This window comes from Leuresthes tenuis, unplaced genomic scaffold (genome assembly GCF_036924035.1).
Source record: "Leuresthes tenuis unplaced genomic scaffold, fLeuTen1.0.hap1 SCAF_8, whole genome shotgun sequence".
NCBI lineage: Eukaryota > Metazoa > Chordata > Actinopteri > Atheriniformes > Atherinopsidae > Leuresthes > Leuresthes tenuis.
The window spans coordinates 4,814,271-4,836,030 of NW_027325362.1; the positions used below are offsets into that span (position 1 = coordinate 4,814,271).

Here is a 21,760-nt window from a genome sequence, read left to right on the forward strand (position 1 = left end):
GTAATAATGAACATTCAAGTCAAGAGTTTAATTGTTTCTGGTTATTCGCAAACTAATCACACTGAAGGGAAAAACAAAAATCTTACGAAAGTCTGACTGAAGTTGCTGTTTTGTCCGTTAAAATGCCCACTCACAGCATCTCCCACAGTCCACACTGTTTGATGCAGTTTTTAATCAAAACTGAACAGCTTCACCTGGTTTCCCTTCAACAGGTTCCACGGACATGTTTGTGCCCCTACAACCCAGAGGGGGCGCTGTTTCACAACTTTAATAAGATAATATGACGAGAATGACAGAAAAAAATAATTGTAAAGAAACAAAAATAAAAAACGAAATAAAAATACATAAAGTTCTGAATCCACCCCTACGTTCTCTATATTTTGCTTCCAGTGATCCAGATAATTTGTAATCTTTTAAAATGTTTTTTGAGCAGCAGTCTGTCACAAAGACACATAATTTGTTCCCATTTATTTACTTTCATCTATGAAAAACAGCAAAGATAACACAGTTTGACAGACAGAAAATAGCATTTTTGCAGCAACAAGGTGATTCCCAAAGAGCTATTAGCTGAAAACTTGGCATATCTCAGCATGGTGTGCAGTGTGTCCTTAAAACATCTGAGGAAACTGGACAAGTGGGGGACAAAAGAAGAAGTGTCAGGCCTAAAAAACTATCTACAGCAGATGAACAGGATCTGAAAGTGATGTCCTTAAGAAAGAGGAAAAATCCAGCAAAGACCTGACAGGACCTGAGAGATGCATCTGGACCTTCAGCTGATCCATCTACTGTTGGCCCAAGCCTCATCAGAAATGGTCTCCATGGAAGGGTGGCTGTCAAGAAGCCGTTCTTAAGGAAGGGAAACAGGGAAAAGGCTGAGCTATGCCAAATGACACAAGAAGTGGACTGAAAATCAGTGGCAACAGGTCTTATGGAGGGATGAATCCTCCCCAGAGTCCGGACCTCAACATTATTGAAGCAGTGTGGGATCATCTGACAGAGAACGGAACAAAAGGCAGCCCACATCCAAAGAAGAGCTTTGGGATGTCCTTCAAGAAGCCTGGAGAACTATTCCTGAAGACTCCTTAAAGAAATGACAGAAAGCTCGTCTCAGAGGGTTCAGGCTGTGTTGGAGAATAAAGGAGCTCAGACCAAACACTGACTTTAGAGCTCCTTAGAAATATGCAAACTCTATTTTGAAATTTAAAATACTTTATCTACATTTATGTTTACACATGTTTCAATAGGATGCTGCATATGTTTCCTGTTTTCCTGACAATATATAAAGAAATCAGAGAGTATAAATAGTGATGATGGATGTAAGTTATTCATTTCTAATGTTGTAATTACATTAAAGCATACTCACAGTCCTTCTGGGCACGTCTAGACAGCAGCTGTCTTGGAAACACCTCTAGGCAGTTATTTCTAATTAACAAGAGCAGGCTTCTGTCTAATTGAATGGGTAGAGGACCATGAGTGTTTTTCAGGGGTCACTGCAAACATGCAAACCACACATAGCTGATGAGTGGATAGACTGAGGTATTTACATATTGAGAGGTAATGAGACGTTAAATATTATTGACCCACCTGTCTATCCTGCGGGGCGATGGATTCATTGGCACCTGTGGATTGTTAAGCTATGTAGCTCTCATGTGAGCCATCCAGGTCATGGTAGTCTTAGGAGCTTGAATAATGGCAAGTGGACTTCATCTTGGCTCTTGAAGATGTTTCACCTCCAGTCCAGTTGCCTTTATTCAAGCCCTTGGGAGTATCGTGTGAGATGTTGCATTCACATCACTTTAAAATGGAAAAACTGCCTCTTAGCAGAAGTTTTGACTGCAGCACCACTTTTCAGCCACATAACACCCTGCCCTGACAGCCATCCCACACTCCTCACCTTGAGTCATGTGATTCCAGATCACGTGATGTCATGATGCTTGGTCCACACAGTCCAGGCTTCATGCATCAAGAAACTCTTGGCCCTCTGGCCCTGATGTCAGAAGCTGTCTGACTTTTCCACCACTGTATTTACATTTAGTTATTAAGCTTTTTCCTAACAAAATGTATGAGATCCATCTGAAATATGATAGATTATCACTAGCTGAACAGCAATCCTAAAATGCTGTGGAGGATTTCATGCACCAGCGGTAAAAATCTGTTACATGAAAGCAAAATACTGACAGGGTCCACACTGTTAACTGCACTTTTATGATAATAATCTTACTTATGTGATCATTAGAATGCAGTGGAAGATAAATAAATCATCTAAAGACTTCCTCCATCTCCGCCTGAGTGTGACCATATGAAATATCTGGTCACTCTGAGTGAGCACTGATCACTGGTAACATTATTCAACCCCCCGTTATGACCGGGTTTTAAATAATTTTGGTGCTGGCTGTAAATGTTTTTCTTTCTTTTTCATGGGACAGGCAGTTTAAATCTGAATGATATGGATTGTTGCTTCTGTCCTGTGATAGACTTGCAACCCGTCCAGGGCGTACCGCTCCCTTTCATCCAATGTTAGCTGGGATTGACTCCAGCTCACCCCCCGAGACCCTGAATTGGATTAAGCGGATATAGAAAATGGATGGATGGATTGTTGCTTCTGTGAACTGTAGCTAGTCATTAATTAGTGGTACATCATGCTGATGCAAGCAGACAATGAAGTCATTTGTCTGGCCCCAGTCAAGTGCAAGAACCAGACCCTTTGTTTGAAATCCAAAGCAAGTAATTGTGTTTTCATCCACATTAGTATCCTGCTTTTGAGTTGTTGTTTTTTTGGGAGGAGTTGGTAATATTCTGGACATGTGTTTTTGTATATATGGTCTTTCTGCTCATGCAACCTCAGGTAATCTGATCTTTACCAGCAAAGAATGTTCAGAGATCAAGGTTTCTGCTGGAGAATAGGACTTAAAACAGGTTTCTTAGTGCAGATCAGGATGTTTGCATGAGCAGCACAGAGATAGGACATTGATTTGCATGGAAACACATTCATAACCTGATTTTTAGAAACTGGGTGCATAACATTTTCTAAACAGTGAATAAGAGGAAAAATCATTTCATGTGTGTTCATCAACAGCTGTTGATTGGGAAAAACAAAACCAAATACCGAACAGTGGACTCTGAGTAAGGTGGTAGCTTATGTGGTCGGTTTAGACCAGCTACGACCAGCAGAACAGCATGACCTCTCGCCTGAATGACAGCCAAGCTCATGCACATCTACACCAGAGGAAGCCCTCCACTTAAAGGTCAATGTTTGCAAATACAGAAATCAAAAGTGGCTATTCCCTACCTGATCAACAACTCTCAGGGCTCATTTTATCTATTGAATGTTAGCCTCTCCTCACTCCTCTGTCCTCTTGCTTCTGCTCCAGATATTGTTCACAGTAAAATGTTTTAAAGAAAGTTCAAAGTCCTAAACAGCACCCAGAGGAGAAATGAGGCTTGCTGGAGAGAGAGAGAGGTTTTTTTGGCACCTATAACCTCTTACGAGGACCCAGCATGCTGATCCTACACTTTGGATAAGATTAAAAGTTAAAATCCACTTTGTCCAAAACAGATTCACTGTTCATCTGACAGTAGTGATTAAATAGGTATGGTGCAAAGCAACAGGGCTACATTACCTAACTATGGTTAGATGAAGCAGCCCTGTCACCTTGCCCCCTCTCCCCTCCTGTTTGTCTTTGCCTGGTGTCTACTTACCCATTTTTGCAGTTCAAAAACAAAATAACACCAAGGGACACACCAGCAGAGGACTGTGTAGCAATCCGATGTGAAACAGTCAGAAAGAATCGATCAACTGATTCATTTCCATAACTCCAGACAGGAACCCATTATCACAGCATTTTGTCAAATGGTCACATATGGACTTGTTGCTCCATATTTAACAGGTTGAAAAGTCCACTTTTGGAGATTTGAGTAGTTGGAGGATGGTGTTACACACTTGACTGCTGAAAGGTAGAGCCAGGATTTCAACATATCTTTGAAGTGTACATACAGCTTTTTGTTACGTTGGGGCGTCAGTGGTGGTCGCCTTTCAAGCAGAAGGTTGGAGTCCACAGGCGTGTGAAAGGGTCTTTGGGTAAGACACTGACCCCCATGTTTCTCCAATATGTTCATGGGTGTTAAATTGCACTTTGAACAACCTAGACAAGGTTTAAAAGCCTTTCTTTTGTGTTACATTTTTGTGTCTATTTTCACTTTTTTTTTACTTGAAAGAGGCAAGTCTGGCAACACAGCATGGATGCCACTTTTATAGCGCCATTAAACCTTCTCTTGGTTCGACAAAGAGCTTTTACAGTGTGTTTCTCATTCACCCATTCAAAGAAAGCACCATTGATCACAATTCCTCCCCTTAGACCCAGCACTTTGTTCTGCAGAAGTGAGGTGCCTCTTTCCTTTTGAGCTTGAAAGTAGTGGTTATCTACAGTAGCTACCCAGAAGCCCCCCAAAACCCCAGCTGAAGAGCTGGATCATCACTGCTCCTTGATCCAAGGTTAAAGGGGAGGAATTGGGCCTGGGTCACACACTGATAAACATATTAGAGGCTATGTGGGGCTCTGTGTTTTGCCAAAGGACACCTCCATACATGGAGGTGCTGAGGATCAAACTGCCAATTTTCTGCAAGCGAGATGCAGCTGAGGCCACTCAAATGACTTTGCAACCAGAAGGAAGGTTATGTTCAAATGTGAAATGGTATTTACTATTGTTGTGTGGTGATTTAGCCTCTTTTACTCTCCTCTGAAACAAAACACACTCCTAATTGATTTTATGTTGTTTATGTTTGTTTAATCTCTTCCCAACTTACAAGCTTACACAGCAGGAAAGTTCACGGTTGGCTTTTATATAGCCTTCGAGTTTCACCGCATCAGGGAGCTGGGACAGAAAAAGTCTCTTATCACCTGTTTTTGTGTAATGTGCAAAATTTTTCTGAAAGAAACATGTCATCTGGCCACATAAAGTGGTGTGGACTCTCACCTGAATGCTCACACAGGTACAGACACAAGCACAAAGGATGGAACTGATACATGCACTCCCACATCCATTACAAACACAGCCAATAAAGAGGTACATATTCTCATGCACGCACATCCAGATGAGGGGGAGGGTTGCGGGACACAATGAACTGCAACACATACACCCACAGAGCGCACCATTGGGGGTTTGATCGCCTCTCTATGTCAAATCAGTGCATTCCTTATTAACATCCTTTTTCTTCTCTTCCCTCTTGTTTTTTTCTATCTTCTCTTTTTTCTTCCTTTCTTCCTCTCCCCTTTTCTATCTTCTCTCCTTTCCATTCCTCTTCCTTCCCTCCCACTCCTCTGTCAGAGAGCAGATCTGCCTGAATAATTTCTTCCCCCTGGACCAGCTCTGCTCTTTAATTCATGAGCCAGAGCGCAAGACTGTGTGTGTGTGTGTGTGTGTGTGTCAGCATGTGAGGGAACAAAAAAAGAGAGCTGGTGACAGAAAGTGTGACACCGTCTGTGTGTGTAAGCAAGTTTTTTCAATTTTGAAAATGCAAAAAATATAATTGTGCTGTTTTCAGGTCCTCATCTGTGTGTGTGTGTGTGTGTGTGTGTGTGCGTGCGTGTCTGCACGCGTGTGCGTGGTGACAGCATGAGCACTGACATCCATGCAAACCTCTGTGCATTTCTGTACGTGTGTGCGATCGCTCTTCAGCCACAGAAAGCCTATTTTTAACTCCAGGATGAAACTGGCTCAGAGTCATTTAGAACTGACTCCTCTGAATGAATCACTTGCTCCCATTCAACATTAAGCTTCCTCCACTTCTGCTCAGATGAATCATTTACTTCTTTGCCACTCTCAAAATTAATCTTTCAACTCTTTTCCAACACTTCCAAATTAAATATTTGGTTTATTTCAGTTCGTCTAAATTGAGCCATTTAGTTGATTGCAAATCTAACTGAAACACTCAGATCATTAACATGGAGTTAATTTCAACTCTAATCAAAATAGTTTAAGTTGAGCCGCTCGCTGTTCACACTGAACGTGACTGGACTCAGAAGAAGATCATTCCCTTGATTATTTAAAGTTTCTACAGTTTGTGCATATATTCTCACATTATATGTTGCTTTAATAAAAATAAAATGCATTAAAATCCATGAAAGCCTGCAAGGCCATGACAAGCTGTGGGAGGCCACAGCACTGAAACTGAAACTGATATACAGGCCTCAGTTTTAGCCATAATAAATTTGTCTTTACTGTCTAAAATTAGTCCGTTAATATTTCAGAACCACAGTATATTAAGTCCTTAAATTCTAACACTTTCCGAGCAAACGTGACATGACTCCAGACTCCAGCAGCAGTGACATTTACTGCCTCCAATTATCTGCAAGAAGCCACGAAATATATTAAAATATACATAAATATTTCTCTTTTGTGGAAATTTGAGGATGTCTAATTTTGGAATGAAAGTATTAATATTTCATGAACGAATTGAAGTCTAATTATCTCTTGCAGTTTGTAACCTGCCATAACAGTTTGGAATAAGACTTTAATCTTACAAAAACATGAATTTCTGAAAGAAACTTTCCCAAATATTCTGAGGTTTTTGGTCATGAAATCTGTTCTGTTTTTGTTTTTCCGTGAATGAAGGAGGGTTGTAAGAAAAACAACCAAAAAGAAGGTCAGTTACTTTGTGTTTAAGCTCTCTGGAGTACCATGACCTGGATGACTCAGATTTTCCACAAACACTGAGACAACATGCACATTTTTCATCTGAAGACATTTACTTATCTGCCATTCAGCATTTAAATTAGAAGAAATTATTATAGTTTTGACCAGCGACTGACCTGAGGGGATCAGGGCCGTAGCCAGGGTTTGAAAAAATAGGGAGATCTGTTGCGGGGGTGCAGTTCTCATTTTAATATGCACTGCTGAGTGAATAATGAATCATAGGGGAATTATCTAGACCATCAAAAATACTTACATCTGCTGTATAAAGCATGATAAATAAGCAACGGTTGTTTGTAGCCACTGCTTCACACTGAGAAACAAAGAATATGGAGCGGTCCCAGAAAAGTGAGGGGGATTTGTCCCTCCAGCTGTGAGTAAAGTAAATGCACTGTGGCTTGAAAATCTGTAGGGTTTTGTACCTTCTTTTCTGGACCTGCGAAAGAACAGTTGACAAAAATGTACCTTTAAGTTGGGGCAAAAATGATAACAATGCCCACATCCCAGCTGTCATGTAGGAAGAGACATGTCATGTCACCAGTTCATCACAAGATTAACAAGGAGACATTCACTCATTCATTTTCTGTACATATGTTTCACCCTGTTTAAGGGGCGAAAAAGGCAGGATACCTGAAGAAGAAAATAGAACAAAAACAAAGCATACTCCACCCAGAAATATGAGATTCAAACCTACAACCCTCCCTGCTTTGTGATGCTGAACACCTCCCAGCAGGGTGAGCAAATAAATAAACAGAAAAATAAAAGATAAAGTCCACAAACAGGGAATTAACTTATCAACTACTCAGAAGTACCTCACTCTACCCCACTCAGGAAAGAAGTAATTATCCCAACGAGGTTATCAAAGGGACATTTGTGTACCTTACAGGGAGCCTTTCGGATAACTGTATCTTTGGTTAAAGATATAAAAAACATATGGAAAAAAAACTAACTTAGCATCATCATGCACTTCTTGAGAATGAGTCAACTAGACTAGAAAAGGAGACATTAAAACACAGCAGACACTGATTGGTTGGAGAGAATCACCCCAGCGTCCAAAATACTTTCATTAAATTCTCATGTCGAATGTTTCCATTTCACTCGCTGTTTCTCTCACTGCTCAGTTAGGTTTAGCACCTAAAACTAATTGGTTAAGTTGAGGCAACGCAATTTCTGATTAGCATCAAGGACTAACTGTGTAAGACACATCTGTGTCGTGGCAGTTCAATATGGTGTCCCTATATTAACCAACTGAAGCTACTTTGAAAGAAGCGATGGGTTTTAATTAAATTTAAATGAATAAAGTTGAATTGATCCGAGCCAACCTGCCATGAATTCTCAAATTTACCAACCAAAATGCTGTAATCCTGTTTGTCGTGCATATCATCACCTATACGAGGGAAACAGCACAGTCTTCACAGTGCGCTGAGTACTTATATCTATGATGTTTTGCAGTTTTAGGGCACTTTGTGTTGATAATGTCTGAGAGATAATGGTGTAACGATCTTTGTCTCATGGCGTGGAATGCAGCCTGACAGATCACACAGAATCCAACTGGTGCACTGTTGGTGCCTCTGGCTATTTGCAGGTATCTAATTCATACTGATTAATGGAGGTACCGATGGGCTACATTTGCACTTTGTTCCACAAATCTTTTTCACAAGCTGAAGCTGAAGTGAATGCGTTTCTCTCCCACTTTATTTATCCCTTCAAATTCAGCTCCAGTATTTATCTAATAATAAAACTACTGCAGTCTGGATCTCAGTTGTCACAGTTCCTTCACACCTTCATGGGTAAAAAGATCTTTACAAAAATAAAAAAATGTTCCCTGTGGACTTAGATAAAAAAGTAAAGACTTCCCTTTAAAATGACGAGAGTTGCCCCCTGTTGACCCTTACAGGCTCCTCTACATTGGCCTCATCACTTCCACCTCTTCTTAACGTCAGTAAAGAGTTATTTTACTGATGGTATTTAATCGGCTTTAATGTGATTTGTAGAAGATCACAATTGCTGTTGTTCGGTTGTTATCTTTACAGCACCACTTTACTGATGATAAGACACCACCGTCAAACTAAAATACAACAAACTTCAATGAGTGCAAAGAATAAAATAAAGACATAAAATGATATATAACATATAACACATACCTCGCTGGCTGACCCTTGCTTAGAGGTAGAAATGAGGTCCCTATAAATACTTTTAAGCACTCAAACTCTTAACTTGGCCTTTTCTGCTACCACTTGCTATAACCCTCATGTTTCACCAGAGGGTGCATCTTCTTTTGGGAACACCAGTGGAACAAAATCTAGCGTATTAGTTCCTACCTAGAAATGTTCAAAATAAATATCCCAAAATATGCATAATACAAAATAAGATACAAAAACTGAAATTATGGCAGCAAAAGGCCCGATTTTTCTGATTGTGTTTTGTATGAATCTTTTATTTAAAGTCTTATTTACAGAAGATGGTGAGGGACCTGTTCAGGATGCACCCCGCCTCTTGCCCAATTGCAGCTGGGACAGTTTTTGTTACCAGTTGATCAGTAAGTCATTTGACTAAAATGGTCATGAAGGTCATACCCATGAATCCGGCACATAGCAGGATCCTGTAAGCTGTCCACCTCCACATGTGACAGATGGAAAATACAACCCATTTGAGAGTATTTCAGTGTAGCTTCTCAGTCATCCAGGTTGTGGTAATCATAAGAGCTTGAATAAGGGCAACTGGACTTCTTTTTATTGGTTTTTGAGGATGTTTCCCCTCTCATCTGACTTCCTTCTTCAGTTCAATGTGGGGGTGACCCAAACAATGAAGCATCCGTGACAACAGTTTTTTTCCATTCTGAGTCACCTCCAGTTAATTCTATGGCATCACTTCACCAATGTGCTTTTGTTTTCTGGTTAGACAGAAAACAAAACTACTTGGTTACAAAATGATCGTAAGGACTAAAATACATTCTTTTTGCAGCGCAATGTCCATTATTCACATGCAGTTGCGTCTATTGCCACTAGAAGTCGCGTTTTCTCTAAACGTAAATACAGGTAATTTCAGTCTGTATGGACAAAGGTCATATTTGAGAGGACAGTCGCGTATGTAATACTGTAGGCCTCCTTTTATCAACAGTGAATAAAGGACAACAAATATGCTTCGAGCTGCAGTTAAAGTTCCATTCTTGAAAGGTTTATTTAAAAAGCAGAGTATATTAGAAAATAATCAAATTGTCATCCAGATTCATCAAGTATATGATGAAATTTAAGTTTTTCTCTGATCAATGTATGGCTTTTTATTTTCCTCTTTAAATGTATGGTCAAAAGCTTCCTTAATTTTCTCGTTCACCCATTACTGTTTCTAACTATGAGGCCATTTACCCCCGCGCTCCCCATAAGATAAGATACAATAAGATAGTGTAGCAAAACACACCATAAAAAGGTATATCAGGAGTGCAATGAAATACAGAAATAGTAGAATCGCTAAAACGAACCAACAGTTTTATGTAGAGACACAGACGAACAAATGATAAAACCCTGCAAGGGAATCAATAGCTGAGATACTGCAAAGAACCCAGTTATCAGAATGAAATGGTGGTGCCGCTTATGAAGGGCAGTAATTGGGTTTACAAGCAATGTAATTCATGTTTGACAGAAAGTATCGGTTTTTTTATTCTTTTTGCAGCAAATGACTATTGGGACAGATAAATGAAGAAAAACATCCTGCTGAAAAAAGTCTAACCTCGTTTAAAAATATCTGCTGATGAATATTTCAAGCCTTTGGACCCATACTTGGTTGATGTTCAGAATTTCTGTGGATAACTTCCCATCCTGTGAGGTGTTTCCAGTGAGGCTACAGTGTTATCAAAAGTTAAATGACTACAAATGCAGCACCAAATTTTTTAACTTATCTCAAACATCAACACTATACTAAACATCTTGTTTAGTGTCGGTCCCTCGGGATTATCGAGCAAAGCGCTCCTCTCAAGACTCTTCATTTCGCGCAAGACTTTCAACCATCACGCGGAGTGGAAGACATCCACCAAGAGAGGAGGAATACACAACAGTCTCTCCTCTGACAGTAGCCTCAGGGGACCTGAGTACAATGCATTCAGCAGACGAGTTGTATTATCAGTAAAGGGATACAATTCCTGCGTTTCCTGAATCTTTTGGTGTCACCATCACTCCCGCTGCCGCTGTTCCTCATTACCTGAACATAAAACGCAAAAGTTAAATAGAACAAGTTCACACCGACTCTCTTGGGGGTGCGAAGAAAGTAAGAAATCATCTTCGAAAGTAAATTGAGCCGCGGCAGTTTGAAGGGAATGTGAGGAAAATGAATAAATAAATAAAACAGAAAGAGTACTTCAGCTCAAAATAAGCTCTGGACTTAGAGGAGCATCGGGAGCTGATGGGATCTCAGCAGTGCGCAGAGAAAAAAGCCGCTGAGGTGATGGGTGGTCCGGGTCTTCAAGCGGGGGTTCAATCTTTTTCCAGCTTAAGTGAAGTTTTATTTTTCCTTTTCAGCAGGGAGTTGCCAGGGTGGGCCGGGTTGGAGGCTACCTTTCTCGGCCTTTTCTTAGCGCCCGGTGTGATGCGGCTCCTTGATGTGGAGCAGCTGACAACCGCTGACCTGCCCAGCGGTCAGCAGCTCAGACAAGGTGTTGCGGTTCGTCCTTGGAAGCAGGAGGAGGCTGAGCCTGACTGAATACCAGGACGTCTTTGATTATTACTGCAGAAAAATTTTTACGTAAACAGGTTGTGTGGTGTCAAATTTTCTCACCATGGGAAGAAAATCTACTGTCGTGCTTTACTAATTAGCCAGGAGTTGTTCTTTCCATCTGCAGGCATCGCTGGATTCAAGTGCACTCAAGTGTGGGCTTGAGTATGTGTGTACATGACATCCATGCCCTCTGCAGAGAAGATCAATGTTTTGATGAATATGAAGACGGCGGTATTGGGAAAATGTTCTTGTAGAAGATAAAGTGATTTATTAGACTGCAGACACAAAAGATACCCTAAAAAAGAGGAGGATGCAGAAATAGAAAGCTCACTTACGGCGAAATTACCTTTGTTTTAGATGCCATGACAATAGAAGTTACTGCAGTCACATTCATGCATTTTATAGCGAAATAAACTGCACGGTAGAAAGGAGCCATGCATGATAAACGTGTTATAAATATACCTCCACCTCAGATGAAATGAAATAAAGTCGCACCAAATCACGCAAGCAGAGAGCAGAGGACGCGCGCACATATTTGAAAACACATTTGCAGCCATGGATGCTGTTACCAGAGTACATTCATTGTAGCACTCTGGGACTCATTAAAGCACACTTCTAGTACTGCCATTATGTGTGTACCCAAACTGTGTAAATGTTGTCCCCAACCCTCGAAAATCAAAGCTCATTAAAGCACCCGAGAGTAAATGAGAGCCCAAAAGGAGCAGGCGCGTGTGTGACCCATTTTGGCTCGTGGCTGTGCCATTTGCCGTACAACAAACACACACATATATACACTCAGACACACACTGCACAACAAACTGTCCGCTGAACTGAGACAGGATGCAGAGGAAGGCCACACATTTCAAATGCACCAAATGAAATCATATTAGTAACTTAAGTGAAATCTAATTAAATCAAGTTGAATCAGCAGCTGAAGCGGTAAAACCCCTGCTGGTTGGCTCTCTGCCCTGGAGCCACGACACGAGCTCACATTTCTGGATTTAGAATAGGTTTTCTTCCTTTTAAAGAGTTCGAACACAAACGACTGCAGCCCTGTTGTTGCTCATCTTCTGCCTCCCTTGCTTTTCCTCAGAGGGTGCCCCTGCAGAGGTTTGCGGAGAGGTCGTAAACGTCCTTCCCAGTCACTTAAAGCCTTTTCAAGGGTGTGTTAATCGACAAATGCTGTAATCAAACTATTAAAGAAAGGAAAAATGCTAATAAACAGTCTTATATTGACAGACCAGATGGCAGCTGTGTAACAACATTTTTATGCGCCACCTGCCACTGTTTTTTTTCTTCATTATATCTTTATTTGACTCGAATAAACTTCAGAATCATTCATCTAAATATTAAACTTATGAAACTTATTTCTAGAGAGGTGGTATGAGCGTATAAACTTTTAGAAATTACAAGAAAAATGTTTATTAATCAAAGAGTCTTAAGTACATCACATCAATATATTGCAAATCTGATTAATCAAAACCAGATTTTCTAAAATATTCCCAAAATATTTACATACTATGTTATTAAGTTTTTGTTGTAGAATTTAAGTTATTTTCATTATTCTTGACATCTTAATCAGTCTCTCTTGTGGTACCTTTCGCCTCAACTGGCAGATGTGGCAACACTGACACCTGATGGTTAAACAGTAAAACTGCAATTAAATTACGTCGAACCTGGAGTGAAACTCACTTCCGTTTACTCTGCAGTCTGATAAAAATACAACAAATACAAATATATTGTCTCTAATTTTATTGTACGAACGATTTCTTTCCTTTTTATACTAATGTCAGCGTGCAGTGTTGTAAAGGTATGATAATAATAAAAAGTGATAATTTACGTTTTATTATCAATATGTCTGATAACTAGATATAAATAATAATACTAAAAACTCACGTAATTGTTGTTTTAGATCATAATATGAATAAACTAAGTGATTTTTTGCTGTCTTACTGAGAGAAAACAAGAATAAGCACGTTAAAACGCGATGAGTCGTTTTTTTGTTTGAAACTTTACGTTATGATAAACTACATCACCCATCATGCATTTCGGTGTGACGCCACAGAACATCAACAACTCACATGTGGCCTAGAAGGCGCCGCCGTTGCTGCCGTGCTAGCAACAACTGCTTAATGTGGAGCTGCCATCTCAGCTGAAACATCTCATTAAAATAAATATCATACAGCTCCACGCGTTTTGTACACAGCTATTCCTGAGCCAACATGCCTCCGAAGAAACCCGCCCCGGCCACGGGGAATAAAAAAACTCAAGAGAAGAAAAAGGAAAAGATTATTGAGGTAAAAATTACACGAGTTAGCATGTCGGTGTTTAGCATTAGCTTATTAGCTGACATACCGCTAACTGAAGCTTATACAAGTGCTAATAAGTGAACGTTGAAAGTTATTCTCGTTTTTGGACAGGTGCCAGATGATCTGTAATGATTGTGATTATTTAACCTATCTGCTTATGGAGACTTTGTGGGTTGTGATTGAGTCTAAATGTAGCCTGGTATCATGAGGCCAGTTCATCTGACAAATGTATGGCGGTCAGAGGCTGCTGGAAGGGCCGTGTCGCCAAACAAGTGTCCATTCTATTCCGATCAAGGTTCATATCGGTCGGTTTAAGTCAGCAGTTTATGATAGGGTGGTTTTAGCAGAAGGTCAGAGCATTTTTAATGTGAAAAACAGCGTTGTGTAGTTGCATAAAAAGGTGGTGGTGTAATGGGCCTGGTTCTGATCGGCCGCTCAGAACTGGGGAGATTTGAGTCGCTTAGAGCGCGTCATGTTAAGCTAATTCAAACTTTAGTTGTATTTTTTTGAATGTCAGAATAAGTCGAAAAACGCAGTGGTTAATTCTTATAACCATAGTATTATCTTATCCATATGTCAACGTCACCAAACAGCTCTTGTAGCCACAAGATGTTTCCTTTACTTTAAATAACGTTTCCCTGTTGTTTGGATGGTTTTCCGGGTTAACGACTTAGTTTAAGATAACTGGCAGGATTTACATGAGATGAGAAAGATTTGTCAGAGCACAGGGTGTATTAGAAGTTACTGATGTCCACGTTTATATTTTGGGTTAAACAACATTGAGTTATACACTTAGTAAGCCATCCACTGGCTGTTTTTAAGGTTGTAGGCTAAGGCCTATAAATCCCACGTTTACAGCACCAAAAAATCAATCATAGTTACCAGTATTGTTTACTAATCCAAAGCCTGAAGACTAAAAACTTCTAAGTCGCATAGTATCCAGCTGTTTTTGGATATTTTGCTACTTTTAATTTAGTTTAAACCACAAACTCTGTGTTACATCCTAGCTGTACCCTTGATTTAGGTTGCTTAGTTTCTCCACAGTTTTCTAATTTTAATTAGAAAAAGATTTCAAAACGTCATCAGCTCCGTTATTCCAGATAAATCCAACAGGGAATCCGTTCATTGGCTCATTAACCACCCTCCATGTGTTGGTGTTGATAGAACTAAAGCAGAAGCTGCTTCATCCTTAAGACTATCACATGTGTAGTAAATCTAGTTTTTATTTGCATGTAACACTGCAAGAGGAGTCTCACAAAACCTTAATTGCACTATGAGTGAAAACTGTTAGTTAATGACACAACATCTGTTCATTTCATTCAGCTTTTAACGTCAGTCAACACGTTAGTCCTAAGGAAATTCTACAAAATTGAAGCTCTTGCAGCTGAACTAAGTCACCCAGGTATTGCGGATGGTTTTGGGGAGAATTTAGTTGCACGTACGTGCTCTTGTAGACTCAAATGGACCTCGGCTCCTGCTGTAAAGTTATTTTAAGTGTATGTTAATACAGCTGAAATCGCAATAAAGTTGCTTTATATTTCTATTTAACATATTTTTCTGGTTCTTTTGTCAGACGACTAAACGTCAAAAGCTACCGTCACGTTTCAACTCAACGCCACATGAAGCATTTCTTCAGTGTCGCTCTGCTCTAAAAATATCCTGATTTTACGAACCATAGCGTCATCTGACTAGTGCCTTAAAGGCAACATCTGTGCAGTGAATCCAGCTGTGCTTCCAGGTGTGATGATCGCACACAGAGAAAGTTAGAAGCAGCAGAATCATTTCCTCGCACAGTCCACAGCGTCATGGCGTCAGACACGTTACATTCTGCGTGTACTGGGACAAGGATGAGGGTCCGGTTATTAAAGCATCTAAATCCTTTTGAGATTTTTATTTATCCTCTGAATTTAGTTGATTTCTTACAAATGAAACTAAATTCAGAAACTTGCCCGTGCTTGGGATGGCGTTGGTTGTTAAAGGATGAAACTGACAAACATTTGCTTTTTTCACTCCCCTCAGGACAAGACTTTTGGCTTGAAGAACAAGAAAGGGGCCAAGCAGCAGAAATTCATCAAGAATGTTACTCAGCAAGTCAAATATGGACAACAGAGTGCCAGACAGGTGGGTGGCAGCAGACATCCTGTTTCTCATTGTTCGGATTCTTTCTCACCCCTTTGGGAGCAAATTTGACATTTTACACCTAACACATTTCAATATATCCACAATTCATGTGTTTTTATGCTGCCCAGGCCGATGCAGAGAAGACCGGCAAGAAGACCGATAAGAAGAAAGAGCTCGATGAACTCAACGAGCTCTTTAAACCTGTAGTTGCTGCCCAGAAAGTCAGCAAAGGTAATCAACACAGAATCCGCCGAAGAGATTTCGGGGTAATTGATGCTAAAGCTGCTGGTGTTTAATTTGAGCCGCGCTTCCTGTAAGAATGCAGAAGGTTCGCTGGCTGTCTTTGCTTTAAATTTGACCTGTAGTGTAAAAAAAGAAAAAGATGATTAATCGTTCCTTCTTGTGTCCTCTGTGCAGGTGTTGATCCAAAGTCGGTGCTGTGTGCGTTCTTTAAGCAGGGCCAGTGTACTAAAGGGGACAAGTGCAAGTTCAGCCACGACCTGTCAATGGAGAGGAAATGTGAGAAGAGAAGTGTCTACGTGGATGAACGAGATGAAGACCTGGAGAAAGGTGAGAGTGCCAGCAGTTCATTGCGTTCACAGCTGGATGATGTCATCAGTTATGTCACAAATTCCTTTAATCAACAAGTTGGTCCAAACTCGGTCAGTTTCAGGAACTGATGGGTGATTGAGATTGTGATGATAGGATGAAGGCTCCCTAAGTATACTTTGGTGGTTCCGTTTATTGGAATTTTGACAGATCTGCTGTGTTTTGGTGTTTCCAGGTGTTATTCAGACAGGTTCTAGAAAGGGTCAACTGCACAAAACTCACACACTGATTTCAGGCCAAATCATTCGTTTTTCTGCCTTCGTGCCAGTGGAGGTGCTCTGGCTGGATGTTGGGGTGTGTTGATGCCACTGAGTGGGACACTGTTGCTGCTGATGAATCATCATTTAAAACAAACTGACTGTGGACAGATGCTGAAATAATTAGCTTCCTGCCACTTTACACGTTTCTATAAGGCAAAGCTGGAATGAGCGTAAAGTTATGGAGTTATTTCACCAGCGCGGTTCGTTTTTTTACTGACGTTTGTGTCGATACCATAGCAACCCATGCGGAGAGCCCCGTGGTGTCAGGACACATTGATCTGATTACCTGAGAAATAACAGTGCGGACGATTTGTCTGCAGCCTTAATAGCCAATTAGAAAATACCCACAAGCTCCTCAAGTCCCACAGCAAAAGGTGCACACAGCAGCCAGCGTAGCACAAGCTCACACAAGGATGTTTAAGGTGTGATTTTCTGCTCCCACGCTGATAACTGAGCTCCGACCCTTCCCGGCGTGCTGGTTTATGGCTTAGATTTGATTTAATTACTTGTGCTTGTTTGTGAATTTTTCCTACATGTGGGAGATTGTATGGATTTAAAATGTCTGGGAGTAACATAGCACAACATCTGGACTGAATGTATGCATCTGATGAAGAGGAGACGGGTTTGTATTCCCACTGAAAAGCAGTAAGGTGCGTTTTAAAGAAACATAACTTTTGTTTCAGACACCATGGACAACTGGGACGAGAAGAAGCTGGAGGAGGTGATCAACAAAAAGCACGGAGAGGCTGAGAAGAAGAAAGCCAAAACTCAGATTGTAAGTCTGCCCTCATGGTGAATAACGGACAGAAAGGGAAACAGTGTGTTCGTGAACTGAAGAGATATTTCCCGTGTTGATGTTTATTGTTAAAAGCGTCCCCATTCGCTGTCACACAAAGTGGGACGAGCTAATCTTCCCGAGGTCCACAAAACCAAAAAAATCACTTAACAATGATAATGTAAGCAATAAAACGTTGTAGACATCATTATAAACACCAGAAATGATTCAAAATAAGTTGTTACATTCCTACAGTACATTCCCTATTCACAGATTTAAATAGTGCATCTTCAAATGCTACTTAAAGATATTTTGCTGTTGAGTTTACGTGGGCAACCGTTCCAAAGATTGATGGCACGATAAATAACTTCTTTAACACATTTGATTTTGGACGTGCTAACAGGTTCTGGCCATCAGAATTGTCAGATGTGATCAGTTCATTCTCATTTGACTGGGTCAGCCAGTTCAGGAAGTGTGTGGGTGACAAACTGATGCCGACGAAGGACGGCTGGAAACAATCTAATGAAAGCTGACATGGAGCAGGATTAGGGAAATTAAGATTCAAATGATTTTGGTGTCGTACCAATCTCTGATCGGGGTTCTTAGTTGAATAGTTTGTCTCTTGGCAACCATATCGACCAATTTAACGTTCCCCTCTCCGTTATTTCTTTGCAGGTGTGCAGGTACTTCCTGGATGCCATCGAGAATAATAAGTACGGCTGGTTCTGGGTGTGTCCGGGTGGGGGTGACGTCTGTATGTACCGGCACGCCCTGCCGCCCGGCTTTGTGCTGAAAAAGGACAAGAAGAAGGAGGAGACCGAGGAGCAGATCTCGCTGGAGGAACTGATAGAGAACGAGGTAAGAATCTGACGCAGCTTGTGATCTCTCCGGGGACGTCATTAAAAATAAAACAATCCGCCTCTGACCTTTGGAGGCTGAGGGTGTTAAAAAAAAAAAGCATCTGGACTTTAAGGACTCACAGAAATGACTTCATGTCAAAAATATCGAGTTTAAACCATTTCTGGTGAGCTAACCTCTGCAGATGTTGCCTTCTACTTTCACACAAGCTCTGGAGAAAGAAGTGAACAACGTGTACATAACTTAAATATAAGTCATTTAAATATAAGTGAAGGTGTTTCTAATGCCTTCCAAAGTGCTGTCAGTAACACAGTAAATCTGAAGGCTCTGGTGACACCATATCATGGGTGAGAGACATCAGAAGACATGCAGATGGATAGAGCCTGGGGGGGGCAGCCTCACATTCCTGGACTCACTTTTTGGACTGACGTGTGTGTGTGTGTTTGTCCGCAGCGTGCAGCTTTGGGTGCAGATGTAACTCGGATCACACTGGAGACTTTCCTGGCTTGGAAGAAGAGGAAAAGGCAGGAGAAGGTTTGTCAGGGCAGGGCTTAGGTGGCCGACAGTTTCCTTAAGAAGCTGAGGTCTCCTGAGGGTTCGGGGCTGAAGCGCACGACCTTTATTCCAGCATGAAATGACACGAGCGGCGGCTGTTATTTACAGGTGGATAAAGCCCGGGAGGAGATGGAGAAGAAGAAGGCTGACTTTAAGGCTGGAAAATCGCTTGTGGTGAGTCTGCTTTACTGTGTGTGTCGCACATTTCGTGTCGTCTTTCCAAAGCGGTATTATCCACAGTTCCTGTTCATTTATCTGTAGGTGAGCGGTCGCGAGGTGTTCGAGTTCCGCCCAGAGCTGGTCGACGATGACGACGATGAAGCTGATGACACTCGATATGCCAGCGAATCAGAGGAGGAGTTTGAGGAAGAGGTGATTCTAGACGATTTATTTACTGGAGGCAGTTTGTTTCAGAGCAGATGAAAACCACCTACAGCTTATTTAGTTTGTCTTCATATGGAACTAATGACGTGTGGACCCACATCCAGTGAGTCTGGTTCAGTTTGCATCGTGGGTACAGAGTAAAAATCAGGTAACAGTGCTGTTTGAACAAGTTATTTTGGTTCCAGAGTTGTCAGGCAGGTCCTGAAATATCCTGGAAAAGTTTCACATTTGGAAATATGAGGTCAGAAGTAGGACTTCCATCCATTGCTTCTTTACTGGAGTCGGTCCCACCCAACAAGCCTTCTGATGTAGCTACATTGAAACGCCACCTTGTGTCCGCCCCACTCTGGACTGGATCTCTTACTGGTTGCTTTCTGCGTCCACATAACGTTTTTCTCTCTTTGGGAGTTAAATTTTTCATGGAGCATCGCAGGAAGCAGCCAATCAAATTGCAGGAGCAGCCTGTGTCTGATTTTTGGCCACGATTCCAGATATTCCAGGACTACCCACTGTGAGGGGTTGGTCCATAGTGTCTGCATGAATCCTGCCACAGTATTCAGCATTTCTCATGTCTAAACCTAACCATCACATCCAAGTACGAGCCAGTCACAGATTGTGCTGTCGCCTCTTTATGGAAACCAATAACTGGCAGTGCACTCGTGAATGTAACGCACACTGAGTGGGTTTAGACGTGGGTATACTCTGCGCTGACTGACAGCCTATCAGCATGCACCACACAGCTGGATGTAACAAAGTCGTCTCCTCTGGTCTGAACCTGTGGTCTGTCTTTTTATTTTCAGATTGATACGACAAATGTCCAGGACATAGACTTATCCCGTTTTGTTCCACAAGAGGTCGACAATACAGGCATTACCGTAGCATCTACGGAGCGGTTCACCTCGAGAACTCAGAAAGAGAAGACAAAAGCAGACACCGGTAAGAAAACAGGTTTAGGTTTCAGCAGCTGGGCTCAGCTCTGTCACCATTTAGTAGATTTTCTTCAAAAACCAACAAATAAGCACAACCAGATGCACAGAATAACAAGCAGAACAGGAGTGTCAAGCTGTTTCTTCCTCCTACTTACAGAGGAGCAGCCCAACGGAGCCTGTGGGGGTGCCGAGGCCAACGGACTCTCAGGAGCCGAGGGTGGAGGGGAGGACGGAGGAGGGGAAGATGAAGACGACGAGGAAGAGGAAGAGGAGATACCGGTGGATGAAAATCTGTTCACAGGAGAAGATTTGGAGGAGCTCGATGAGGAACTCAACACACTGGGCCTTGAAGACTGAGGGGGAGCGCGTGAGGAGAGGTTAGGACGGACTAAGGCACAAAGGGATGGACTGATGGATGCATGGAGCTAAACATCAAAGAGACCAGACGTTTGAATGATTTTAACTTTCAGAGACTCCAGTAATAAAGCCTGATTATACCATGACATCACTGCCTGTTTTCTGTCAGCCCGCCCTCAGCTGGGTCCGTCAGGCTTCGCCGGGGCCAACTTCACGGCTGTGTCCCCTGAAACATTGTTTGGCGGATGTTGCGTTTCACTTTTTGTTGCTTGACAAACCTTCTTTTAGGCTTCCAGTGCGTCTCCACCTGATCAGTGAAATATTGAATTTGGTGATTTTCAGCGACAGCGTGAGGGATTTCAGCACCGCACCTGTCAGACTCCACCGTGACAGAAGACTTGAGTAAATTCATCATCTTTTTTGCAATCTAGTTCTAAAAAGTGGAAAATGAGGAGTGATTATGAGTTCACCTGCTTTCATGCCAAAAAGGAGTTTAAAGATGCACTTTCTAATCATTCTAGAGGAGATGATTTTCCCTTCAACAGATCCAAGAGTTCATTTAGCGGAGGTGAAAGCTCTGTTAAGTGATGTGGACGTTTTTGAAGGGAATATCCTGACCTCTCTTCTTTAATGTGCCCCCCCCCCACCTCTGAGACCAGAATTGTGCTCATTGCCAGCCCCGTAATGTAAATAATGTTCTCATGAGTTTGCTCCTAACAGAATAAAATAAATGCACATCCAGTGTACGTCTTTTCTTGGTTTAAGTCCCAGTTCTGTAAAACCTAAAAACTGTTCACGGATTCTTTGTTTTACAACTTTAACTCTTAAACTGAGCACATCCGTTTGTTGTAATTTGGCTAAATTTATTTTATTAGAAGCTTAATTTAGTAAAACATAAACTAAAGACACGAATGTCAGTCTGGGTCTGTGAGGCAGCAGCTCGGCTTGTTGCCAATTCTTGTCATTGAAGGAATTTTGGGTTATTAAACATTGAACTTCAGCAGATCGTATTTATATGTAAACAACTGTCTTTTGCTTTCATTAAACCTAAGAGCTGTTTTGCATTTTATCCAGAATTACCAATGTCACAGAAACGTCTTGCTTTATTCACCTTAACCCGGCTGTGGCTCAGCGGAGAGGAACGAGTCTTATGAGTCTTACATTTAGCTCCACAAATGCCCCCAAAGTGATCATAAATTAGGTAAT

The 21,760-nt window shown here is 41.4% G+C and overlaps 2 protein-coding genes across 2 annotated transcripts in view; both read left to right on the top strand.

Annotated features, from left to right (window-relative positions):
• Window positions 1-21,760, top strand: part of LOC140312764 (cytochrome c) — a 299,923-nt gene that overhangs the window by 263,118 nt on the left and 15,045 nt on the right. The gene's annotated exons all lie outside the window — the stretch shown is intronic.
• Window positions 13,466-21,295, top strand: zc3h15 (zinc finger CCCH-type containing 15). The gene is made up of 11 exons (XM_072390557.1): window positions 13,466-13,694; window positions 15,726-15,827; window positions 15,956-16,058; window positions 16,245-16,397; window positions 17,380-17,471; window positions 18,147-18,329; window positions 18,783-18,863; window positions 18,993-19,058; window positions 19,146-19,256; window positions 20,069-20,204; window positions 20,355-21,295. Exons 1-11 carry the CDS (start codon window positions 13,620-13,622, stop codon window positions 20,552-20,554), a joined length of 1,302 nt encoding a protein of 433 aa, XP_072246658.1. The 5' UTR covers window positions 13,466-13,619; the 3' UTR covers window positions 20,555-21,295.

Bases quoted from the DNA above. Each gene is read 5' to 3' on its own strand.
- zc3h15 (XM_072390557.1), top strand. From the start codon at position 13,620: ATGCCTCCGAAGAAACCCGCCCCGGCCACGGGGAATAAAAAAACTCAA. The intron at 16,398-17,379 runs GTGAGAGTGCCA...CTTTTGTTTCAG, and splicing joins AGATGAAGACCTGGAGAAAG to ACACCATGGACAACTGGGAC. The intron at 19,257-20,068 runs GTGATTCTAGAC...TTTTATTTTCAG, and splicing joins AGGAGGAGTTTGAGGAAGAG to ATTGATACGACAAATGTCCA.